The sequence below is a fragment of the Nicotiana sylvestris genome, chromosome 1 (genome assembly GCF_000393655.2).
Source record: "Nicotiana sylvestris chromosome 1, ASM39365v2, whole genome shotgun sequence".
NCBI lineage: Eukaryota > Viridiplantae > Streptophyta > Magnoliopsida > Solanales > Solanaceae > Nicotiana > Nicotiana sylvestris.
Window position 1 is genome coordinate 82,697,698 of NC_091057.1, and position 20,761 is coordinate 82,718,458.

At 39.6% G+C, this 20,761-nt stretch overlaps 1 protein-coding gene across 1 annotated transcript; it reads right to left on the reverse strand.

Moving 5' to 3' along the window:
• Positions 1 to 256: 256 nt before the first annotated feature.
• Positions 257 to 19,594, reverse strand: LOC138871952 (uncharacterized). Its single transcript, XM_070149881.1, has 6 exons — positions 19,375 to 19,594; positions 18,174 to 18,332; positions 1,626 to 1,955; positions 1,224 to 1,436; positions 717 to 1,094; positions 257 to 435 (listed from the first exon to the last, which is right to left on the reverse strand). The coding sequence occupies exons 1-6, from the start codon at positions 19,592 to 19,594 to the stop codon at positions 257 to 259; spliced, it is 1,479 nt and encodes a 492-aa protein (XP_070005982.1).
• Between the last annotated feature and the right edge of the window lie 1,167 nt (positions 19,595 to 20,761).

Here is a 20,761-nt window from a genome sequence, read left to right on the forward strand (position 1 = left end):
AAGTCCGAAAGACCACACAAGACAAAACTCGACTAGGCTCAGAAATATCCAATCTCACAAACTAGCTGGCTAAAGCCTAGACATCCAACACCATGGGCCTCTTCGCTGCTGGTACATATGGTAAACTCCCCAAACTCTATGCCTGGCGACTCAAAGCATCGGTCACCACACTGGCCTTCCTGGGATAGTACAAAATAGTGATATCATATTCCTTAAGCAGCATTAACCACCTCCTCTGATGCAAATTAAGATCCTTCTACTTGAATATATGCTGCAAACTCTGGAGATCAGTGTAGATCTCACAAGGGACACCGTACAAATAATGCCTCCAAATCTTCAAGGCATGAACAATAGCTGCAAGCTCAAGGTCGTGGACAAGATAGTTCTTTGTATGCACCTTCACTGTATGGACACGTAGGTAATCACCATACGGTCCTGCATTAACACTACACCGAGGCTAACTCATGACGCATCACAATAAACTATATAAGACCTCGAACCTATAGGCAATATCAATACTGGAGTTGTAGTCAAAGCTGTCTTGAGCTTCTGAAAGCCTTCCTCACACTCTTCCATCCACCTAAATGGAGCACCCTTCTAGGTCAGCCTGGTCATAGGTGATGCAATCGATTAAAATCCCTCAACAAATCGGCGATAATAACCTGCCAAACCAAGAAAACTCCGGATCTTTGTAGCTGAGGACGGTCTGGGCCAACCTTTCACCACTTCCACTTTCTTCGGATCCACCTTGATCCCTTCATTCGACACCATGTGACCCAGAAATGCCACACAATCCAACCAGAACTCACATTTGGAGAACTTTGCATATAATTTCTTCTCTCTCAAGGCCTGAAGCAAAGTCCTCAGATGTTGCTCATGATCTTCCCGACTTTGGGAGTACACTAGAATGTCGTCAATAAAGACAATGACGAATGTATCAAGATAAGGCCAAAATATAATTTGTATCAAATGCATAAATGTTGTTGGGGCATTGGTCAGCCCAAATGACATGACAAGGAACTCGTATTGACTACACCGAGTCCTGAAAGCAGTCTTCAAGATATCTAGTTCTAGAATCTTCACCCGATGGTAACCTGAATGCAGATCAATCTTGGAAAACACTCGGGCACCCTATAACTGATCAAATAGGTCATCAATACGAGGCAAAGGATACCGGTTCTTTACTATAACTTTGTTAAATTGGCGATAATCAATGCACATACGCATAGAACCATCCTTTTTCTTTACAAACAAGACAAGAGCACCCCAAGGTGGCACACTGGGCCGAATGAAGCCCTTTTCAAATAATTCCTGTAACTGCTCTTTCAACTCATGAGGAACCATATGGTAAGGAGGAATAGATATGGGTTGAGTGCCCGACAACAAATCAATGCCAAAATCAATATCTCTATCAGGTGGCATGCCCAAAAGATTAGCTAAAAACAAAACAGAAAAATCCCTCACTATTGAGACTGACTTAACTGTAGGAGTATCAATACTGGCATCTCTCACATAGGCTAAATACAAGTCACACCCCTTCTCAACTATTCGTTAAGCTTTAAGAAATGAAATAACTCTACTAGGAGTGTAATCTAAGGTACCCCTCTACTATAATTGTGGTAAACCTGGCATAGACAGCGTCACGGTCTTTGCGTGACAATCAAGAATAGCATAATGGGGCGACAACCAGTCCATGCCCAAGATAACATCAAAATCTATCATGCTGAGCAATAATAAATCAGTTCTGTTCTCAAAACCACTAAGAGCAATAAAACATGACCGATAAATGCGATCAACAACAAGCGAATCTCCTATAGTAGTGGACACATAAATAGGGGAGCTCAAAGAATCCCTAGATATACCCAAATATAGGGCAAAATAAGAGGACACATAGGAATAAGTGGAGCCTAGATCGAATAGAACCGATGCATCCCTATGACAGACTGGAACAATACCTGTAATGATAGAATCGGAAGCAACAGCCTCTGTAAGATCAGGAAAGGCATAGTATTTGGCCTAACCTCCCCCTCTAGGGCAGCCTCTACCTCCCCGCACTCTACCTCTAGCTACCTGAGCCGGTGGAGTGGTAGTTGGTGCTGTAATCATAGCCTAGGAACCCTATGGAGCATGTTGTGGCTGAGAAGTCTATAGGGATGATCCCCTCCTAAGTCTAAGGCAATCCCTCTCCACATGGAGAGTGTTGTGACACTCAAAACAAGCTTTGGGAGGAGGTGGCAGTTGTGGATGGCTCGAGCCAGATCTGCTAGGCTAACCATTGAAGGCACCCGTGCAGGAGGTAGACTAGATACTGGCGGTGCATAGTAAGGCTCCTGAGGTCTAGGAGGAGCTAGAATACCACTGGCGGCTGGAAGAGCTGAATGAACGAGGTGACTCACATATCCCCTCCCATGACAAACTGCACCTGAGGTACGGACGCCAGAATAATGGCTCGACTCTCGAGACCTCTTGGCCTCTCTCTCCTCCCTATCCCAAGAAAGCATGCCCTCTACTCTCCTAGCAATACTCACCACCTATTGATACGAGATATATATCTCTAACTCCTGGGCCATGATAGTCCTGATATTGGTAATGAGTCCCTTAATAAACCGACGAACCCTCTCTCAAACTGCAAAAACAAAGACCGATGCATGTCTACCCAAGTCACTGAAATGGACCACATACTCTGAAACAGTCATAGCACCCTGGTGCAACTGCTCAAACTTAGCACGACATGTATCCCTAAGGCTCTAAGGGATATACTCTCTTAAAAACATGTCCGAGAATTGAGTCCATGTAAGGGAAGCTGCCTCAGCCAGATCGTCCAACTCATAAGTACGCCACCACTAATAGGCTACCCCTCGAAGCTACAAGGCAGTGAAAGAAACCCCACTCGACTCTGCTATGCCTATAGTACGGAGGATACGATGCCACTCCTCCAGAAATCCCTAAGCATCCTCCGTTGCTAGACCATTAAATGTAGGAGGGTCGTACTTCTTGTACCTCTCAAGCCTCACTACTCCTCCTCTGAAGCTGCTGCCCTACCCTCGGGCTGAACAGGGGCTATAGGCGGTACCGATATAACCTCTAGGATTTGATCAACCTGAACCCACTGCTCTTGGGTGTGGGCGGCTGGAGTCTGTGCTCCTCCCCCATCCTAATATATGGCTGCAGTAAGGGGGATCAACCTTGCCTAAGCTAGAGTGTTGTACATGCTCATGAATTGTGCGAGGGTCTCCTGAAGAGCTGGAGCAGTAGTAGTAGGCGTATCAGGTGTCTGTGCTCCGACTAGAGCTATTGGTAGTTCCTCTACAGCATTTCGTGTAGGTGCTCTGGTTGCACCACGTGCACGTCCTGGGCCTCTACCCCTGGCCTGACCTCGGGCGACTTTAGCAAGGTGCGCGGGTGCTTGGTAATCTCCGGTAGCACGTGTCTTCACCATCTTTTAGAGAATAGAAGATAGAAGTTTATAATTTCGAATTAAATAATCTCGCACGATAAGGAATCAAATCAAGTGGAAATTATCCTAACAGTTCCATAGCCTCCCGCAGATAAGTACATACGTCTCTATATCGATCCGCGAGACTCTAATAAGCCAGCTTGTGACTCACGACTCTGATAAACCTAGAGCTCTAATACCAACTTGTCACGACCTAAGTTCTCCCTTCGTGAACTTTCATGGCGGCACCTAGTCTCTACGGCTAGGTAAGCCTAATGTTGTGGAAATGAAATAGAAACACAAATATAACAGCTAACGAATATAGTCAATAAGTAGAAATGATGCTAGTCGGTATATACAATAATCACTTTTCCGAAAACCCGGAATGTTGCAATGTCACAAGATTCTAAGAAGTCTTATTAGTTCTATACATCATTTTTACGGAAAAAAGAAAAGAAAAATAAACATAGGGGATAGAAGGGGACTTCGAGGTTATGCAGTAGATGTACCTTGAAGTCTCCTAAAGCAGCAACCATACAGCTAGACTCGAGGCCGATATCTAGTACCTGGATTTGCACACGAAAAAACATGTGCAGGAAAGGGCATGAGGTCACCACAATGGTACCTAGTAAGTGCCAAGTCTGACCTTGGTCGAGTAGTGATGAGATCAGGTTAGGGACCTACTGGTATAAATATAGTGAAATAAGACGGAAAGAATATTACAGTAAAAAAAACTAAGTACGGAAATCTAACAGGAATAGATTCAATGAAAACCAACATCTCAGAATGTAGTAATAGCAATAGGGGATCTCCCGGGATACAGTCCCATTGTCCCAAATGTAAATGTGCATGGGGATCTCTTGGAATACCTTTCCATACTACCAATGTAAATATGCAGTGTTGGGAATCACCCGGAATATCATTTCGTAGTCCCAAAGTAAATATGCAGTACACGAGGATCTCCCGGAATACCATTCCTAGTTTCAAAGTAAATATGCAGCTCAACTAAACAAAGATAATCGTAACAGCAAGAAAAGCACAATTTAGGCTAAGTCCGAGTCAAGGAAGAACAAGAAAATTTTCACAAGAAAATGATACACAGAGTTCAAATAGGCATTTAAGGCAGTTAAGATAGTTAAGGTACGTAGACATGCTTTCGTAAAATAAATAGGATAGTTACATATGCTAGTATTGCTCAAATAAAGGAAAACAAATATTTGCTTAATGAAAATGAGGTTTTCAAACAAATAGCTTGTGTACGCACTTATCATCTCACGTACACGGTGCTCATATATCAAATAGTACCAAATCCTAAGGGGAGTTCCTCCACACAATGATAGGCAAGTCGATTACCTCGAATCAAAGGCCACTCAAAGCTCAATCACAACTTTGCCTTTCAAACACACCTCCGTACCAACAATATCTAGCAATTACCAACCAAGCGTTCCAAAATAAACCTTAGGAATCACCCAGAATAACAAAAGACTCAATTTAGGTCATTATTGAAAAATTCAACAAAAGTCAACATCCGGGCCCACTATGTTCAAATCCGAAATTCGAACCAAAACCCGATTACCCATTCACCGTCGAGCCCAGATATACAATTGATTTTGGAATCCGACCTCAATTTAAGGTCTAAATCCCCAATTTATCAAATCCTTAATTTCCATCCAAAAATCCCCAATTCCACCATGAAAACCTTAGATTCTAGGTTGAAATCTTGTAAAATAAAGTGAAAGATTGAATGAACTAGTTAAGAATTACTTATCTATGATTTGGGAAAGAATAAGTCTTTGAAAAATTGCCTCTTTTATTCTAGGTTTTGAAAATTTGGAGAATAAATGGAAAATCCCATTCAAAAGTCATTCTTATTAGTTGCAAGGTTCGCAAATGCCAGCCCCGCAAATGCGAAGAACCTATCGCAAATGCGAAGGTCTCCCCAGTCTTGCTTTCATCACAAATGCGAAGAAAGACTCGCAATTGCAAGACTGACCTTCCACAATTGCGACCAATTGATCGCAATTGCGATCCCTGCCATTCCCAGACTCCCTTCACAAATGTGAAGGAAAGTTCGCAATTGCGAACACTGCTGGCCAAGATTCTCCTCGCAAATGCGAGAATTAGCTCGCAAATGCGGACCCCTTCGAGTTTGCAATTGCGATGCCTGATCTCGCAAATACGAGATCAGAGGCCTACAACCTGTTCAGTTACACCAGCAAATTTTTCCAAGTTCAAATCACTCTGTAGCCTATCAAAAACTCATCCCAGCCCTCGGGGCTCCAAACCAAACATGCACACAAGTCTTAAAACATCATATGAATTTGCTTGCACGATCAAAACTGCCAAAATAACTACTAGAACCATGAATTTAGCACCAAATCAAATGAAATTTTCAAGAACACATTAAAATTTCTATTTTCTCAATCGGACGTCCGAATCACGTTAAATCAATTTCGTTTTCCACCAAATTTCACAGAAAAGTATTAAATATTATATTAGACCTGTACTAGGCTTCGAAACCAAAATACGGACCCGATACCAGCAACATCAAGCATTAAGAATTTTCTTAAAACTATTAAATTTTCATGGTCTTAATTTTCAACAAAAATATAACTCGAGCTAGGGACCTTCGATTTCGATTCCGGGCATACACCCAGGTCCCATATTTTGATACGAACCCACCGGGACTGTCAAAATACAAATCTGGGTCCGTTTACCAAAAATATTAACCGAAGTTCTTATATATTAAATATTCTTATTTTTGTCAACTTTTAACACAAAAGCTTTCTAGAAACATGCACGGACTACGCATGTAAATCGAGGAAGGATAAAATGAGGTTTTAAGGCCTCGAAACACAGAATTTGTTTTTAATTAATAAGATGACCTATCTAGTCATCACAAAATCTCTGCGAAATTCTCCCAAAATTCCACACAAAACCCTTAGTGATTTTGTCTTCTCTTCAAGTTCTACTTTGAAAAAACCTAAGAGTTAAAGGACCAAGTTAGGAGATGAGATCCTCACCAAATAAGGTAAGTATACTATCCCATTTCATCCATTTTTCCTTCGTAAAGGTATAGAAATTTGTTCCATAATAGTAAAAACTCATGGGATGATGATCGGAAGCCATCAGTTCGAGTTGTTCAACTTGTAGTGGACTGTTTTTGATTGTTTTGCGGGCTATTTCATGTTGCTGTTGGGTTTTCTTTTTTTCTACTATTTTTATGGAGATTTTGAGGAGAAAGGGTGTGTAGAAACACCACATAATTGAGGGATGGTGGGCTGGTCATTTGTTGTTATATTTTTGGGTTGTTTGACACTACTATGGTTGTCGTTTTATGTACGTAGTGGTTGTGGTTCGTTAGGCTATTTTGTGGTAATTATAATGGATATAAAATTGGAAAATGATGTATATATATTGTTGTGTTCTTCTTGTTGTTGTTGATATTATCTCTAATTGGGAGGAAGCAAAGGTTATAGAGGAGATGTTGTATGGTTTTTAATATAAAATAAGTTTGTTTTTCATTGTATGATAGTTGTACCTTTCTTATCTTAACGATAGCATTATTATAATTATTGTAGATTAAGCTTCAATGAGACGAGTTCAATGTGGTTATGGACAGATTGTAATAAAGCATTTTAAGGCTAAACTTTTCCTTCATTTTGGCATGATCCCGTAACTAAACACGTTTGATATCGATACACAAAGAGAAGTTGGTATTCCTTAATTTATGTACATTATCTTAGTCTTATATGTTATAGTATTCTCCCTTAACGGGACTTTATATTCAATTAAATATTGTCTTCTTTCAGTAAAGAGAGCAGAAGATCTATATATATATATATATATATATATATATATATATATATATATATATATACAGTATTATAGTATTATAGTATTTTCACCACCACCGAGATATAATAGGTAGGCAGGTCCATATTGGGCAACCTCAGATAAAAAGGTAAGGTATATATTTAGTCTACTGCGGCCGAATGAGCGATCCTATTACAGTCGAGTAGTGATTTAGATATGGTGGGTAGTATGGTCGTCCACCTATGAGTGAGGCTACTACGGCCGGGCAGTTATACATACCGAGCCTTATAGGGTTGGATAGCTATTGTACTTACTTTATTGAGAGAGCTGAGTTAGTATCATCAGATAAGCATATCGTCAAATCATCTTGGACTCCCAGTTACTTTCAGTTATTAAATTATCATTTCAGTTTCAGCTTTCAGTTATTCTATTGTCTTGCATACTTGGTATATTATTTCGTATTGACGTCCCTTTTACTAGGGATGTTGCACTTCATGACTGCAGGTTCTGATAGATAGCCGGATATGCCTTCCCATCAGACAGATCTGGACATCAGCTTGATTAGTAAGCTACACTCTTCCAGAGTTACCAGGTCTAGACTTTGGAGTGCATTTTGTATATACAACTTGATGGGTAGGTCGGGACCCTGTCTGGACCATAATACAATTATATTATCTTTAGAGGCTTGTAGGCGAGTCCTGTATATGTTGTGTGTCACTATTGTGGCCTTTCCAGTCTTGTGTAAATGTTCAGTTTGGTATTACTGGCCATAGACGTTCATGGCAGCCTCATCGGCTTGCACATTTATGGATATGCATTTTTGGCTATAACGTAGAATATGGCATCGTCGGCCTTGATTGGTATCAGCTCGTAGGTAGGTCTTTTCAACCTAAGTTGAGGGCTACTCCTCCAGAGTGCACAGTTATAGAGTGGTATGCTTGGGCCGATTATGGCACCGTGTATCGACCACGACTCACCAGGTTTGGGGCGTGACAAACTTGGTATCAGAGTAGTTCAGTCCTAGGGAGTCTACAAGCCGTGTCTAATATAGTCTTGTTTATAGATGTATTGTGTACCACATTAAATAAATAGGAAGCTACAGGAATTTAGGAGTTAATATCCTTTCTTTCTAATCCAAATCATGCTATAGAGTTAAGACATAAGAGTTTGAGTCAGGACTTATATTTGCTAATAATATAGAGATGCTTGCAATTAGAAAGATTACAACTAGCCGGAGGGCTAATACAGCAGCAGGTAAGGGCACTAGTAGAGAGATAGTTCTTGACAACGTAGCCTAGTTTGAGGCCCTACTAGATCGTGCATACTAGATGTGCAAATTTTCTTTTTAAGACCCTAAGATGGGAATATCTAACACACCTTGCAATTCGCAGGTCATGGGAGCATTAGAAGGTAAGAGTATAAGTTTCAATAGGTAAAAAAAAAAGCAAGGTGAAGAAGGGTACGAGGTACCCAATTAATGAAGATTATCAGTATTTACAATTCAGGCAGAGAAATATAAGCATTCTGAGTTACTTTCAATAGTAACAGGGGTGTGTAAAATTGGCCACCCATCTTAGTTATGCCCTATGAGAGCTTATTTATATAGTTTAAGAGAAGAATGGGATATCAGGATCCAGGTGGAGATAGAGTAACCCAAAATGATGGATGGATTATTAGTATTAGCTGACATTTCCAAAGGATATTGCAAATGTGATAATTGTTCACCTTGTGAGACACCCAAGTGGTGCACTCTAGAATAGCACAGTAAGATATGAATTCTAGAATGTTCAAAAAATTCAGAAGCTAGGTACAGAAACATTAGGAGGAGAATAAGAAAGGAGTAAATGAAGCATTATGAGTAAGATATAATAAATGGGTGGTAACGGTAAATCAAAATATGATAGGATGCCAGAGTCTATAGTCAAGTGATGTAAAAGATAAGGGGTGATATGCCTTGAGACTGTAAAAGAGTATAAGCCATAAAGTCATATTCTTATTTTAAAGAAAAGAGTTGGTGATTCTAACGCGATTATCATAAGTCTAAGTTAGACCCGCTAGAGTAATTTAAATCACTATGGCTAGTAAACAAGATAAACCGAACATGAATTAAGGAACGAAGGATTCGATAATAGTCACCATCATGAGAATTTTAGAGATCGTGTTCCAGCGATAATATAATGGATGATAGAATAATAACCTTTAGATGTCATTTAGGAAGACACTTTCCTTTAGCAAGAGCTATGAGCAAAGTTAAGCTTAAGGGATAAAGTGTGCCAGCTATACTAGGTGTCACCCTCGTGCGTAGGAAATTCAATTATCCCTGGTACAAAAGGGTTGCCGCAAGGCAAGTAAGGGTAATTGAAAATGTGAAAAAACAACAAAGATGAAGAAGTAATCATCTGTAGGTAAACCTTTAGAGCACTAAATGTTAGTACTTCCCTAAAGGGAGGAAGATGGTGTGATATGATATTAAGTCAAAGTTAAGTAGTTCAGGTAAATATAGAATGGTAAAGGAAGAAAGTAGTAAAAAGGGCGAAAAGAATAAGATTACATTTATTCAGATCCGATAGATATGTCACGACTCTAGAATATTAAGCAAGCACGATGCTAGGAAGAGGCAGTAAGGGTTCCCAGCAAAGATGTTAATTGATAAATAAGTGTGAATGCACACTTCATGCATAAGGAGCTAGTATGAGAGGTAAGTTAAGACAAAAGACATATCCCAGGAGAGGTTACGCAGAATATAGATGTTAGAATGGACACCGAGTAGTTAGTAATTGATCAAGAAGTGCCTAGTTATATCTAGACAAGAGGTTATAGATAAATCAGTAGATTATGCAAGAGAAGCAGAGTGAAGCCCAGCAGAGGAAATCCAGTCTCGTAGATACGAGATCGTAATTCTTGAGAAATATTCAGATAGGAGTTAGGGTAGTTAAAGGCACTATATAATTGTTACAAAAATAAAAGAGAGTGTCAGTGGGGAGACAATAAAAATTTGAGTTCATAAGTAACTCTACGAGCACAAGGGCACAAAGGTAAGTAAAAAAGGATAATTATAGGTGAGTAAAAACATCGAAAAATCTGTGGGTTATAAGATGTAACAAGATCGCAGCCTTACAAGAGTGAAAAGGTCTCCTATAAGTACTACAATGAAAGACTAGCTGAGGAAATAAGGAAGAAGGCTTCGATGTAAGCATAGTAACCTGAAGAAGAAATGATCTTGTAACAACAATCTCATTAGAACATTGTATGCGCTCCATAAGAAAGTGTCACCTATCGTAACTAATGAACATGAATTAAAAATCAAAGTAATATTCCAGATCATATGAGTTTTATGAATTCCAGTATGCGTGGGTACTAAGATAAGCCATGTATTCATGCAAGAAGTGGTAGAACAACTAGGAAAAGTAATTGCTTATGTTTAAAGACAGCTAAAAGGCATAAAAGGAATTATTCGATCGATCTATGACCTGGGGTTAGTTATGTTATGAACACACGTAAGACTTTGGAGTATTATCCATGTAACATACATGTTGATATTCTCACAGCTATAGGAGACTTTCGCATATCATTAAAAGAAAGAATTTAGTCCACATCACAAACAAAGGCGTGAATTGGTAGAAGATTATAACATGGATGTTTCATAGCATCCACGAAAGGTTAATGTAATAACTAATACATTGAGCCGCAAATTTGAAGAAATCTTAAGCTTACTCAAAGGTTGAGAGAGAAGGAATCTTGAGGGTTACATCAGCTACATAAATCAGGACTCTGATTATTAGACCTTGATGATTATAGAAATTGTGACTCAGAACATTGCAAAATCACTCTAAATAACAGAAGTACAAGAGAGATAGTACATCGACCATATTCTATAACTGCTCTATGATAAAGCTAGTTAGAAAAGTGCCAGCCTAAGAGATAACAAAGGATGGGGTGAAGATAACGGGCTAAATATATGTCCCTGTTGTTGGGGGACTCTGAGACATTACCAGGGAGAGGGAGCATCATTTCTACCATTCGAGTAAAGAACACAGACAACACCGACATTGTAATCTAGAATACTGCATAAATAAGAAGACATGATCTAAGGCGAGTGGAACCATGTGGTCGGTACTTCAAAGATTATTGCAGATGTCACACCTCCTTTTTTACCTACACCTCCGGAAAGGGGTGTAAAGGGGAGTTTTTTCCAACTTAAAGTGACAATCGAAGCGGGATTATTTATTTATTAAATTCATAATCGCCACTTGGAATAATTTTATGGTGTCTCAAGTTACCGGTTCAAATCCCGAATCGAGGAAAAGATTGAATCTGTATTATAGTCGGCGAACACAGAAATCCGGGTAAGGAATTCTGTTAACCCGGGAGAAGGTGTTAGGCATTCCCGAATTTTGTGGTTCTAGCACGGTCGCTCAACTATTATAATTGGCTTATTATCTGATTTTAGTATACTTTTAAACCTATGCACATTTTTAACTTTAAACCGCTTTTAATTAATTAATTTTTAGGAAGATTTCAACGTCACATAAATGTACCCGCAGTCCGCAACATATTTTATCTAGAGCTGTTGAGATTTGGATTTAGGTCACATAAATGCGCACCCGAGTTTAGGAAGGTAAACTATTAAAATAACGTGTCTAAAGCAACTAAGCGTTTGCAACTTTGCGAGGGCCATGAAAATTCGCTAAATGGAACGTCTCGATTTCTAAGGATAACAAAATTAATTAAATGAGGGCCGTGCAATTGAGATTTTGTTCGGCACGACACACCTCGATTTATTCTAACCAAAAGGTTTCCAAATTAACTTATGAGGGCCATAAACTATTTGTATCTTATAATATGGCTCACCTCAATTATTAAGGGGCTTGGTTAATTGATTAAACGGCATAGGAAATTCTCGAATCATTTTCAAGAAACCAGACTTAGCGATTTGTAACAATGGGGAAGTGGGCAAGTCATTAGAAAGAGCTTGGGCCAACACCGGCCATCAGCAAGAAAGCACACATATAGCCAAAGACTACCATTTTTCTTTGTTTCCAAATTATTTCAAGGCTTTGGGCCCAAGTTGAGCCCAAGTCTAACAAAGAAATGAACATTAACGTACTGACCATAGACTGAGTCGTTGTTGAGCCCAAACCAATTCAAATATAGAAACTAGGCTCAAAATGGCCATGATTAAATCAACCCACAAATAAGCTATTGGATTTTAGCATTATAAACAAATGTATCGCTTATTGGTCGAGACAAACAAACACATAAATTTAAGAATCATTCAATTGACTGTCCAAGCTGTAACCACAAACCCTTATACACAAGCAATTTACTCACTAATCTGCATACTAACATGATTTCAGATTCAGCATGCATGTATAAACATATGTTTCTCTACGTCCCATATCCCTCACCTTAAATCTGTATTCCAAATAACTTGAACTTAACAATTAACTTGCGAAGCAATAAGAGGTCCAACACAACCTACTTTATGCTAACATGCTTAGTACAGAACCTAGCTAAGGGTCTAATTCACAAGTTTTCGTCAAATTTTCTTCTTCACAGTTCATGATTAGCTACCACAATAGGAACTCCAAATCCCACAACTAGTTATGAAGGCTTTGCCAAACATAATTTCATATCAGATACAACTTAACTACAACCCTCATAATAAATATTCAGTACATTGAGTAAATGTGTAATCTAGACGAAATAAAACTAAATTAAAGGATCTAAACATGCTGAAGCCATGCTCGACATTTTCAAAATTAATTTCACACATTAAGTCAGACTTCACATGGTGTAGAATTCAGAAAAGTGTACCTGGGAATAAAAGGAAAGCAAGGAAAAGATTAGTGAATAAACAGTAGCAGAACAACTTGAACCCAGTAATGAAACAGTGTCACAAGAACACAACCAATTTCTGCTCAAACCAGTAGTAAGACAAAGCAAACCCAAAAACCAAACTCGAATTGAACCAGGACTCCAAACATAAACTCAGCTCAGAATTAGCTTTCAAAAACCCAAATTAAACCATCTTCAACCCCATGTGAATCAAAGATAACTTCAGAAAAATAAACAAAAAAAAACTCAAGAATCCTAGAAGAAATTCAATGGAACAGTGATTTTTTATCAAATTTTCGGCTGTCTTTGTTTTTTCGGTATTTTAGCTCTTAAAAACCTCTCTTGAAAAGCAAGAAAAGATGTCTTTATAGGCAAGACAAGTAGGGCAGCCTTAAGGAAATAATTTTTGCACTTAGGCCCTTTGTGAATTTTGGTTTTTGCTACTTAGTCCTTGGCTAATCTTTTCTTTTTTTCTGAACTACCCTTAATGTATTTATTAACTAACACAACAGCCCCCACCCCAGCTTCTAGGAAGCTTCCTTTTCTGTTACAATAAGATTTCCTATACCAATTTTCCTACATTGCCCCTGAACCCTTGTTTATTACCCCAGAAATCCAAACAAATACGGGTCAAATTGACCCAAGTCCGTACTGGCCTGAGTCTACAAATTCTAGGCTAATCCTTTTCTTTTGGGCCCAAATTCGACTCGGAACTTCACAGAAGATTCGATGAAGAAGGGAAAGAAGGAGGCCAACCGGAGTCATTAGACTCTCTGAACCAAGGTTTCAAAGGCCCAAAATAAACGGGCAAATAAAACTACACTCATTCATGAAGATGCTAATTAACCTAAAAAGAAACACATGTAGAAATGATTGCAAGAACGAAAAAACAGAAAAAATCAAAACACAAACAGAAGAAACAGAGGAAGATGAGAAGGGAAATGCACATGAAAATTAAAACTCAAAAGTAAAGAACAAAATACCTAACCATGGCCTGGACCGTAAGAAATGCAAAAACCTTTGAACCTTCAAATTTTCTGGCCAAGTTTGACATTAATCTTGTGTTCTTATCAAGAACACATGAATAAAGTCGAACTAGACCTAAATCCTTAATGAAATCTTGAATTCGAGGTTTTTGGGATTTTAGGTCTTGACTTAGATTTAAGATTCGAGGATCTTGGGTTCAATTCGAGGGTAGCTGGTCTGTGATTTAGGAAGAGAGGGTCATGGGGCTCATGGGGTGTAATTTTGGGGCCAATCAGATGAGTTAGGTTTTCAGTCATTCCTTCTGATTCAAGATTCGAGAGGCTGGGCTAGGATTCAAGAGTGGGGATTTGGAGATTTGGAAAGAGGAGAAGGAGAAGAATCTATGGTGTAAAAATGGGGTCAATTGGAGCAACGCCACTGGCGGAGGCGATTTCCGGCGGGCGGCTCACGGCGGAGGCGGTGAAGGGTTCTTTGAGTGTGTGGGGATGATGAGAGTGGGTGGGGGTGCATTTGGACACTAATATACTTATGAAGCTTCAGTTCTGAGCCGTTTGATCAAGGGGAGATCAACGGCTCAGATTCCACAATCCAAAACGGCGTCGTTTGGTCGCTAGATGGGGCAGAACGGGTGTGGACGGGTCTAGGAAAAAAATGGGACGGGTTTCAGGGCAAAGTGTTTGGGCCTATGAAATTATAAACAAAAATGGCCCAAGAAAAACAGGCTTCTTATTCAATTCTCTTCCAAATTAGTTTTTTTTCTCTCTTTTTGTCTAATTTCTTTTAAATTCAAATTAAAATGAAACCTAAACCTAAATTAATTCAAATAAACCTAATTAATTCCTACTCAAATATCTTAGCAAATTAATTACCACAATTAATAAATTAAAGAAAAACTACTCAAGACCAAATTAAAATTAAAAGGTGCAAAATGACCATTTTTTGTGATTTTCCCCTTTTTTATAAAATAACTTAATTACTTGATTAATCCTAAAATATCAAATTAGACCCTAAATGAAAATGCACATATTTTTTGTATTTTTCATTACTTAAACAAAAATGAAAATGCACAGACAAATGCAAACAATTATCAGAACATGCCACAGAATCCACAAAAATTGCAAATAATGAAAAGAAGTTATTTTGTTTTGAATTTATGGGAGTAATTCATATAGGGAAAAAATCACGTGGTCACAGCTGCCCCTCTTTACCCGGAAACACGAAAGGTTTTCGTGCAAAGATAAAGTGAGCTGACACAAGCGATTTTTTCCCATTGGAATACTCCGTGGGAAGTATTTTTGAAAGATTTGACCGCGCCCTGCTTCTGAGGTTGCCTACATATCCTTGGCTATAAAGGAATCAGGTCAGTGTAGTTCGAGAAGTTTTGGTAGCTGGGACTACCATGAAACTATGGTTTCACTGTTGCTGCTGATGCTGCTACTGCTTACTGCATCTCCTATTACACCATGATAGAAAGAAGCTAGACTAGACTATGATCTATGCATTACAAAATCCTATCTATCTTCAAACTTTCTCTTGCGGTTCTTGTTGCCTTGTTGACTTGTATTCTCCCTGTGGAATCCTTTTGTTGCCACCTTGAATTGTAATCTGAGATGTTTTCCATTTCTCCAGGTGGATGCCTGACTGCCAACTACACTTTGAGATGTTTTTTCTTTTCTCCAGGTGGACGCTTGACTGCTGAACCTGATTGTATTTCCTGCTCTCCAGGCGGGCTCCTGATTGCTGAACTTGAAATATATTCTCTGCTCTCCAGGCGGGCTCCTGACTTCAATGAAATAGACAAAAAACAAAGAAAGTTTCCTGCCCCAGTTTTGTGGTTGGGCACACATGTAAGTGCAAAACGGATCACATTACCAAATATCAATAAGAACTTGAAAGCTAAAACTTGAATTGTACTCCCTTGTTCTCCAGGCGGGCTCCTGATTGCTGACTTGAAATGTATTCCCTGCTCTTCAGGCGGGCTCCTGATTGCTGACTTACAATGTATTCCCTGCTCTTCAGGCGGGCTCCTAACTGCTAAACTTGAATGTGTTCCATGTTTTCTAGGCGGGCTCCTGACTGCTGACTTGAAATGTATTCCCTGCTCTTCAGGCGGGCTCCTGACTGCATGACTTGAAATGTATTCCCTACTCTCCAGGCGGGCTCCTGACTGCATGACTTGAAATGTGTTTCCTGCTCTCCAGGCGGGCTCCTAAATTCAACGAAATAGACAAAATAAAGAAAATTTTCTGCCCCAGTTTGGTGGCTGGGCATAGATGTAAGTGTAAACTATATCATATTATCAAGTATTACTAAGAATTTGAAAGCTAGGTCCCATTATCCAGGGGGTCCTGACAACTCTTAATTAAATGACAATTTTAAATCTAAGTTATATCTTCTAAAGGTGTGACTTCTGCTAAATCTTATTATCTAAGAGGGTCTTTAAACTACTCCCCATTATCCAGGAGGGTCCTGAAAATCAAAAGCCAAAATTTATCTTAAGAGTGACAACTTTTATAGTTGAATTATACTACCATACAGCAGAACTTACGCTAAATGTTGTTCTCTAATCGAAATCTTATAGCTAAGTCCCATTATTCAGGAGGGTCCTGAAAACTCCTAACTGAATCTTATCTCGAACATGCAAACTTCTAAACTAGCTTATATTCCTTTAGGGTACATTTATGCTAGATTACGCTATTTTTGAACTTTACGCTAGGTCCCATTTTCTAGAAGGGTCCTGAAAATAAAAAAATCAAACCTATTTGGTGACTACCTTTCTCCACGGAGGGTTTCTCCGAAACAACCGAAATTTCCTGCCCCTGTTTTAATCAAAGAAAAATTTTGTTAGTTTAAATATGGTGGTTAGCTGATGGCATTCTTGCTGAAGGTCTCTCCACTGCATTGTTTTGTTTTGACTTCTTCCCCTAAACTGGCCCTGAACCGTTTGACTTTTTGACTGACTTTCAAACCTCCATGACTTTGGATGACCCGAGTGTTCTATACCCACACCGTTGTTTCACACCTCTAACCCCTTTAACTGAACCCCTGCATCTCCCCTGAAATTACTAAATCATTTTGCCAATGGAATTTTGCTGGCACTTTATCCCACTTCACATCATGCTATCTTTGGCATGCTCTGGCCATACTGTGCTTTGCAATCTTGAAGCTGGTAGTGAGCTTTGAAATTCTTTCTTATTTGCTTAAACAGAACTGACATCGGGAATATCTTAGCGAAATAAACCCAAACGAAATGAAATGCAATGACTTTCAGAGTTAAGGATAAGAAAATCCAAAACTGGAAGACTATCTGAAGAGGAAAAGGAAAAGAGACTTATCTGAGTGGGGCAGCTGGCACCAATGATCATGACATGCATTTCGGATTAATCGGCCCAATCTGTCCGACCAATCAACTTTCAGTTGTCATACTTTGCTGCCCCGGAGTTTCCATAACCTGATTTCTTCACCAAAACCTTGACCTCGTTCGGCCTGCGGTGCCCTGAAGGGTTTTCTCCAACAAGCCTTTCTCATTTGTTCATCTCTCAACTCACTTTCGCCTTACGGTTCCCGTGAGGGTTTTCACCAATAAGTCTCTCTCATTTTTAATTTCTCTCAGCTCTCGTCGCCTTATGGTGCCCGTGAGGGTTTTCACCAATAAGACTCTCTCATTTTCAATATTTTCTGCTTCGACCAGAGTGTTGCCCTTGATATGAATCACCTCTACCTGCTCGACTTGGCATTTCTTGAAGACTGATCGGAAGGTCTTTCTTTGGACCGTAATGTGGGCTTTTAGATGGGATTAGAAAGAAAGGGTATAAAAGGCTCAAAACAATTCGAATGGGTTCAAAATTACAACTTTCGAAATCAGATTTCTTACAACAACCACAACTTCTGCCCCAGTTTCTTGTTTGGGGACTTTTTGGATTTTTATTTTGATGGGACCAAACTGTGAGGCTGCCTACGTATCCTTAAAAGGAATCAGGTCGAACGTAGTTCATGTCAACCAATCGCCTAATTGTTCTCTTTTGATCGCCTGTAGCTTGTACTGGATACACCCCTATCCTAATATATTCCTTGATATCATGAAACCAAGCCTCACCATCAAGTTCTTCTTCCACCACATTACAATAAGCATGCTGGTCATGGATCTGAATATGCAACGGGTCAACATAAGCCTTATTTGGATGATGTAACATTGACGTTAAAGTAGCCAAGGAATCAGCGACCTCATTATGAATCATCAGAATATGCCTGAACTCTATTGATTGGAATCGCTGACAAAGATCATGTAAACATTATCGATACGGTATGAGTTTTAAATCCCGTGTTTCCCACTATCACTGAATCTGGTGCACCAGAAGGTCCGAGTCACCCAAGACCAAGACTTCCTGGACACCCATATCCACAGCCATCCTCAAACCCAAAATTCATGCCTCATACTCAGCCATGTTGTTAGTACAGTAGAATCGAAGCTGAGACGTAATAGGGTAATGATACCCTATTTCAGAAACAAGTACCGCTCATATCCCAACGCCTTTCATATTAACAGCCCCATCAAAGAAAAGTTTTCATCCTGGCCTTTCAACCTGTTCCAACTCGTCAATGTGCATTACATCTTCATCAGGGAAATAAGTCTTCAAAGGTTCGTATTCTTCATCCACAGGATTCTCAGCCAAATGGTCGGCCAATGCTTGTGCCTTTATCGCAGTCCGAGTCACGTAGATAATGTCAAATTCTGTGAGCAAGATCTGCCACTTTGCGAGCCTTCCCATGGGCATAGGCTTCTGGAAGATATACTTCAATGGATCCAAGCGAGAGATGAGGTAAGTAGTATAAGATGACATATAATGTTTCAGCTTCTAGGCTACCCAAGTTAGGGTGCAACACGTCATCTCAAGATGAGTGTACTTAACCTCGTAAGATGTGAACTTCTTGCTGAGATAATAGATGGCCTGCTCCTTCCTGTCAGTGATGTCATGTTGTCCCAACACACATCCAAATGAATTGTCCAAGACCGTCAAATATAGAATCAAAGGTCTCCCTGGTTCTGGCGGGACCAACACAGGTGGGTTTGACAAGTACCCCTTTATCTTATCAAATGCTTCCTAACATTCATCTGTCCACTTGACTGCAGCATATTTCTTTAATAGTTTGAAAATAGGCTCACAAGTTGTCGTGAGCTGAGCAATAAATCGGCTGATGTAATTCAATCTCCCCCAATAGACTCATCACCTCAGTCTTGTTCTTTGGGGGTGGCAACTCCTGGATAGCTTTGATCTTTGATGGGTCTAATTCAATACCTCGGTGGCTAACTATGAATCCCAACAACTTTCCAGACGGAACACCGAACGCACATTTTATAGGATTAAGCTTGAGATTGTACCTGCGAAGCCTTTGGAAGAACTTTCTCAGATCTCTGACATGGTCAGACTGCTTTCTAGACTTTATAATCACATCATCCACATAAACCTCGATCTCCCTGTGTATCATGTCGTGGAATATGGTCATCATTGCCCCCATGTAGGTTGCCCCAGCATTTTTCAAACCAAATATCATGACCCGATAGCAGTACGTTCCCCATGGCGTGATGAATGCTGTCTTTTCTGCGTCCTCCTCATCCATTAAGATCTGGTGGTAACTCGCATAACAATCCACAAAAGAACCAATCTCATGTTTGGCACAATTATCGATCAATATATGGATGTTCGGCAATGGGAAGTTATCCTTGGGACTTGCCTTGTTGAGACCACGATAATCAACACACACCCGGGTCTTACCATCCTTTTTTCAGCACATGCACAACATTGGCTAACCAGGTGGGATACCGGGTGACCGAATGACTTTGACCTCAAACTATTTGGTGACCTCTTCCTTAATCTTCACACTCATATCAGTTTTAAATTTCCTCAACTTCTTCTTGTCAGGAGGGAACGTCGGGTCAGTGGGCAATTTGTGAACTACCAAGTCAGTGCTTAGACATGGCATATCATCATAGGACCATGCAAAAATATCTTTGAATTCAAACAATGCTTTGATTATCTCTTCCCTCATTTGTGGTTCCAGATGAACACTTATCTTAGTTTCTCGGATATTATCTTGGTCACCTAAATTGACTGCTTCTGTATCACTCAGGTTAGGCTTGGGTTTTTCTTCAAAATGGCTTAGTTCTTTACTAATATCTTCAAAGGCTTCATCCTCATCATATTCCGATTCAACATCACATTCTATTTATTGAATTACTATTTCAGAATTTGATTGGCTTTTAAGACTGGGCCGGAGACTCCTCATGCATGTCATATCATTGAAGCCATCATAAAAAGAACTGTACAAGGAAGAAAAGAAAACAAAAATAAAACTATCAGAAAGGAAGAAAAGGGAAATTGCATTTCGTTGAAATTAAAGATAACAAGGTTTATACATCCAACCGGACGGAACATAGAATCTGAATTACAACCCTAGAATAATCCAGATAAACTGAAAGAAAATCAAAGCAAACTACTAAAACTCCTTCCTGGCGGGGAGAGGAGTAGCTTCCCAATTGTTAATCTTTGCATTGGGCCTAACAAATTGCACATCCGCCTCGCTAGAACCCTCTCCAACTTCCACCATGTTCACTTCGTCAAATATCCTCTCGAACTTTTTCATCCAGCTTCCACCATGTTCACTTCGTCAAACATCCTCTCGGAC

Bases quoted from the DNA above. Each gene is read 5' to 3' on its own strand.
- LOC138871952 (XM_070149881.1), bottom strand. From the start codon at position 19,594: ATGGGGGCAATGATGACCATATTCCACGACATGATACACAGGGAGATC. The intron at 1,437-1,625 runs GTTTACCACAAT...TTTTGTTTTTAG, and splicing joins CGTGACGCTGTCTATGCCAG to CTAATCTTTTGGGCATGCCA. The intron at 1,095-1,223 runs GTATGTGCATTG...ATCTGCATTCAG, and splicing joins GAAAAAGGATGGTTCTATGC to GTTACCATCGGGTGAAGATT.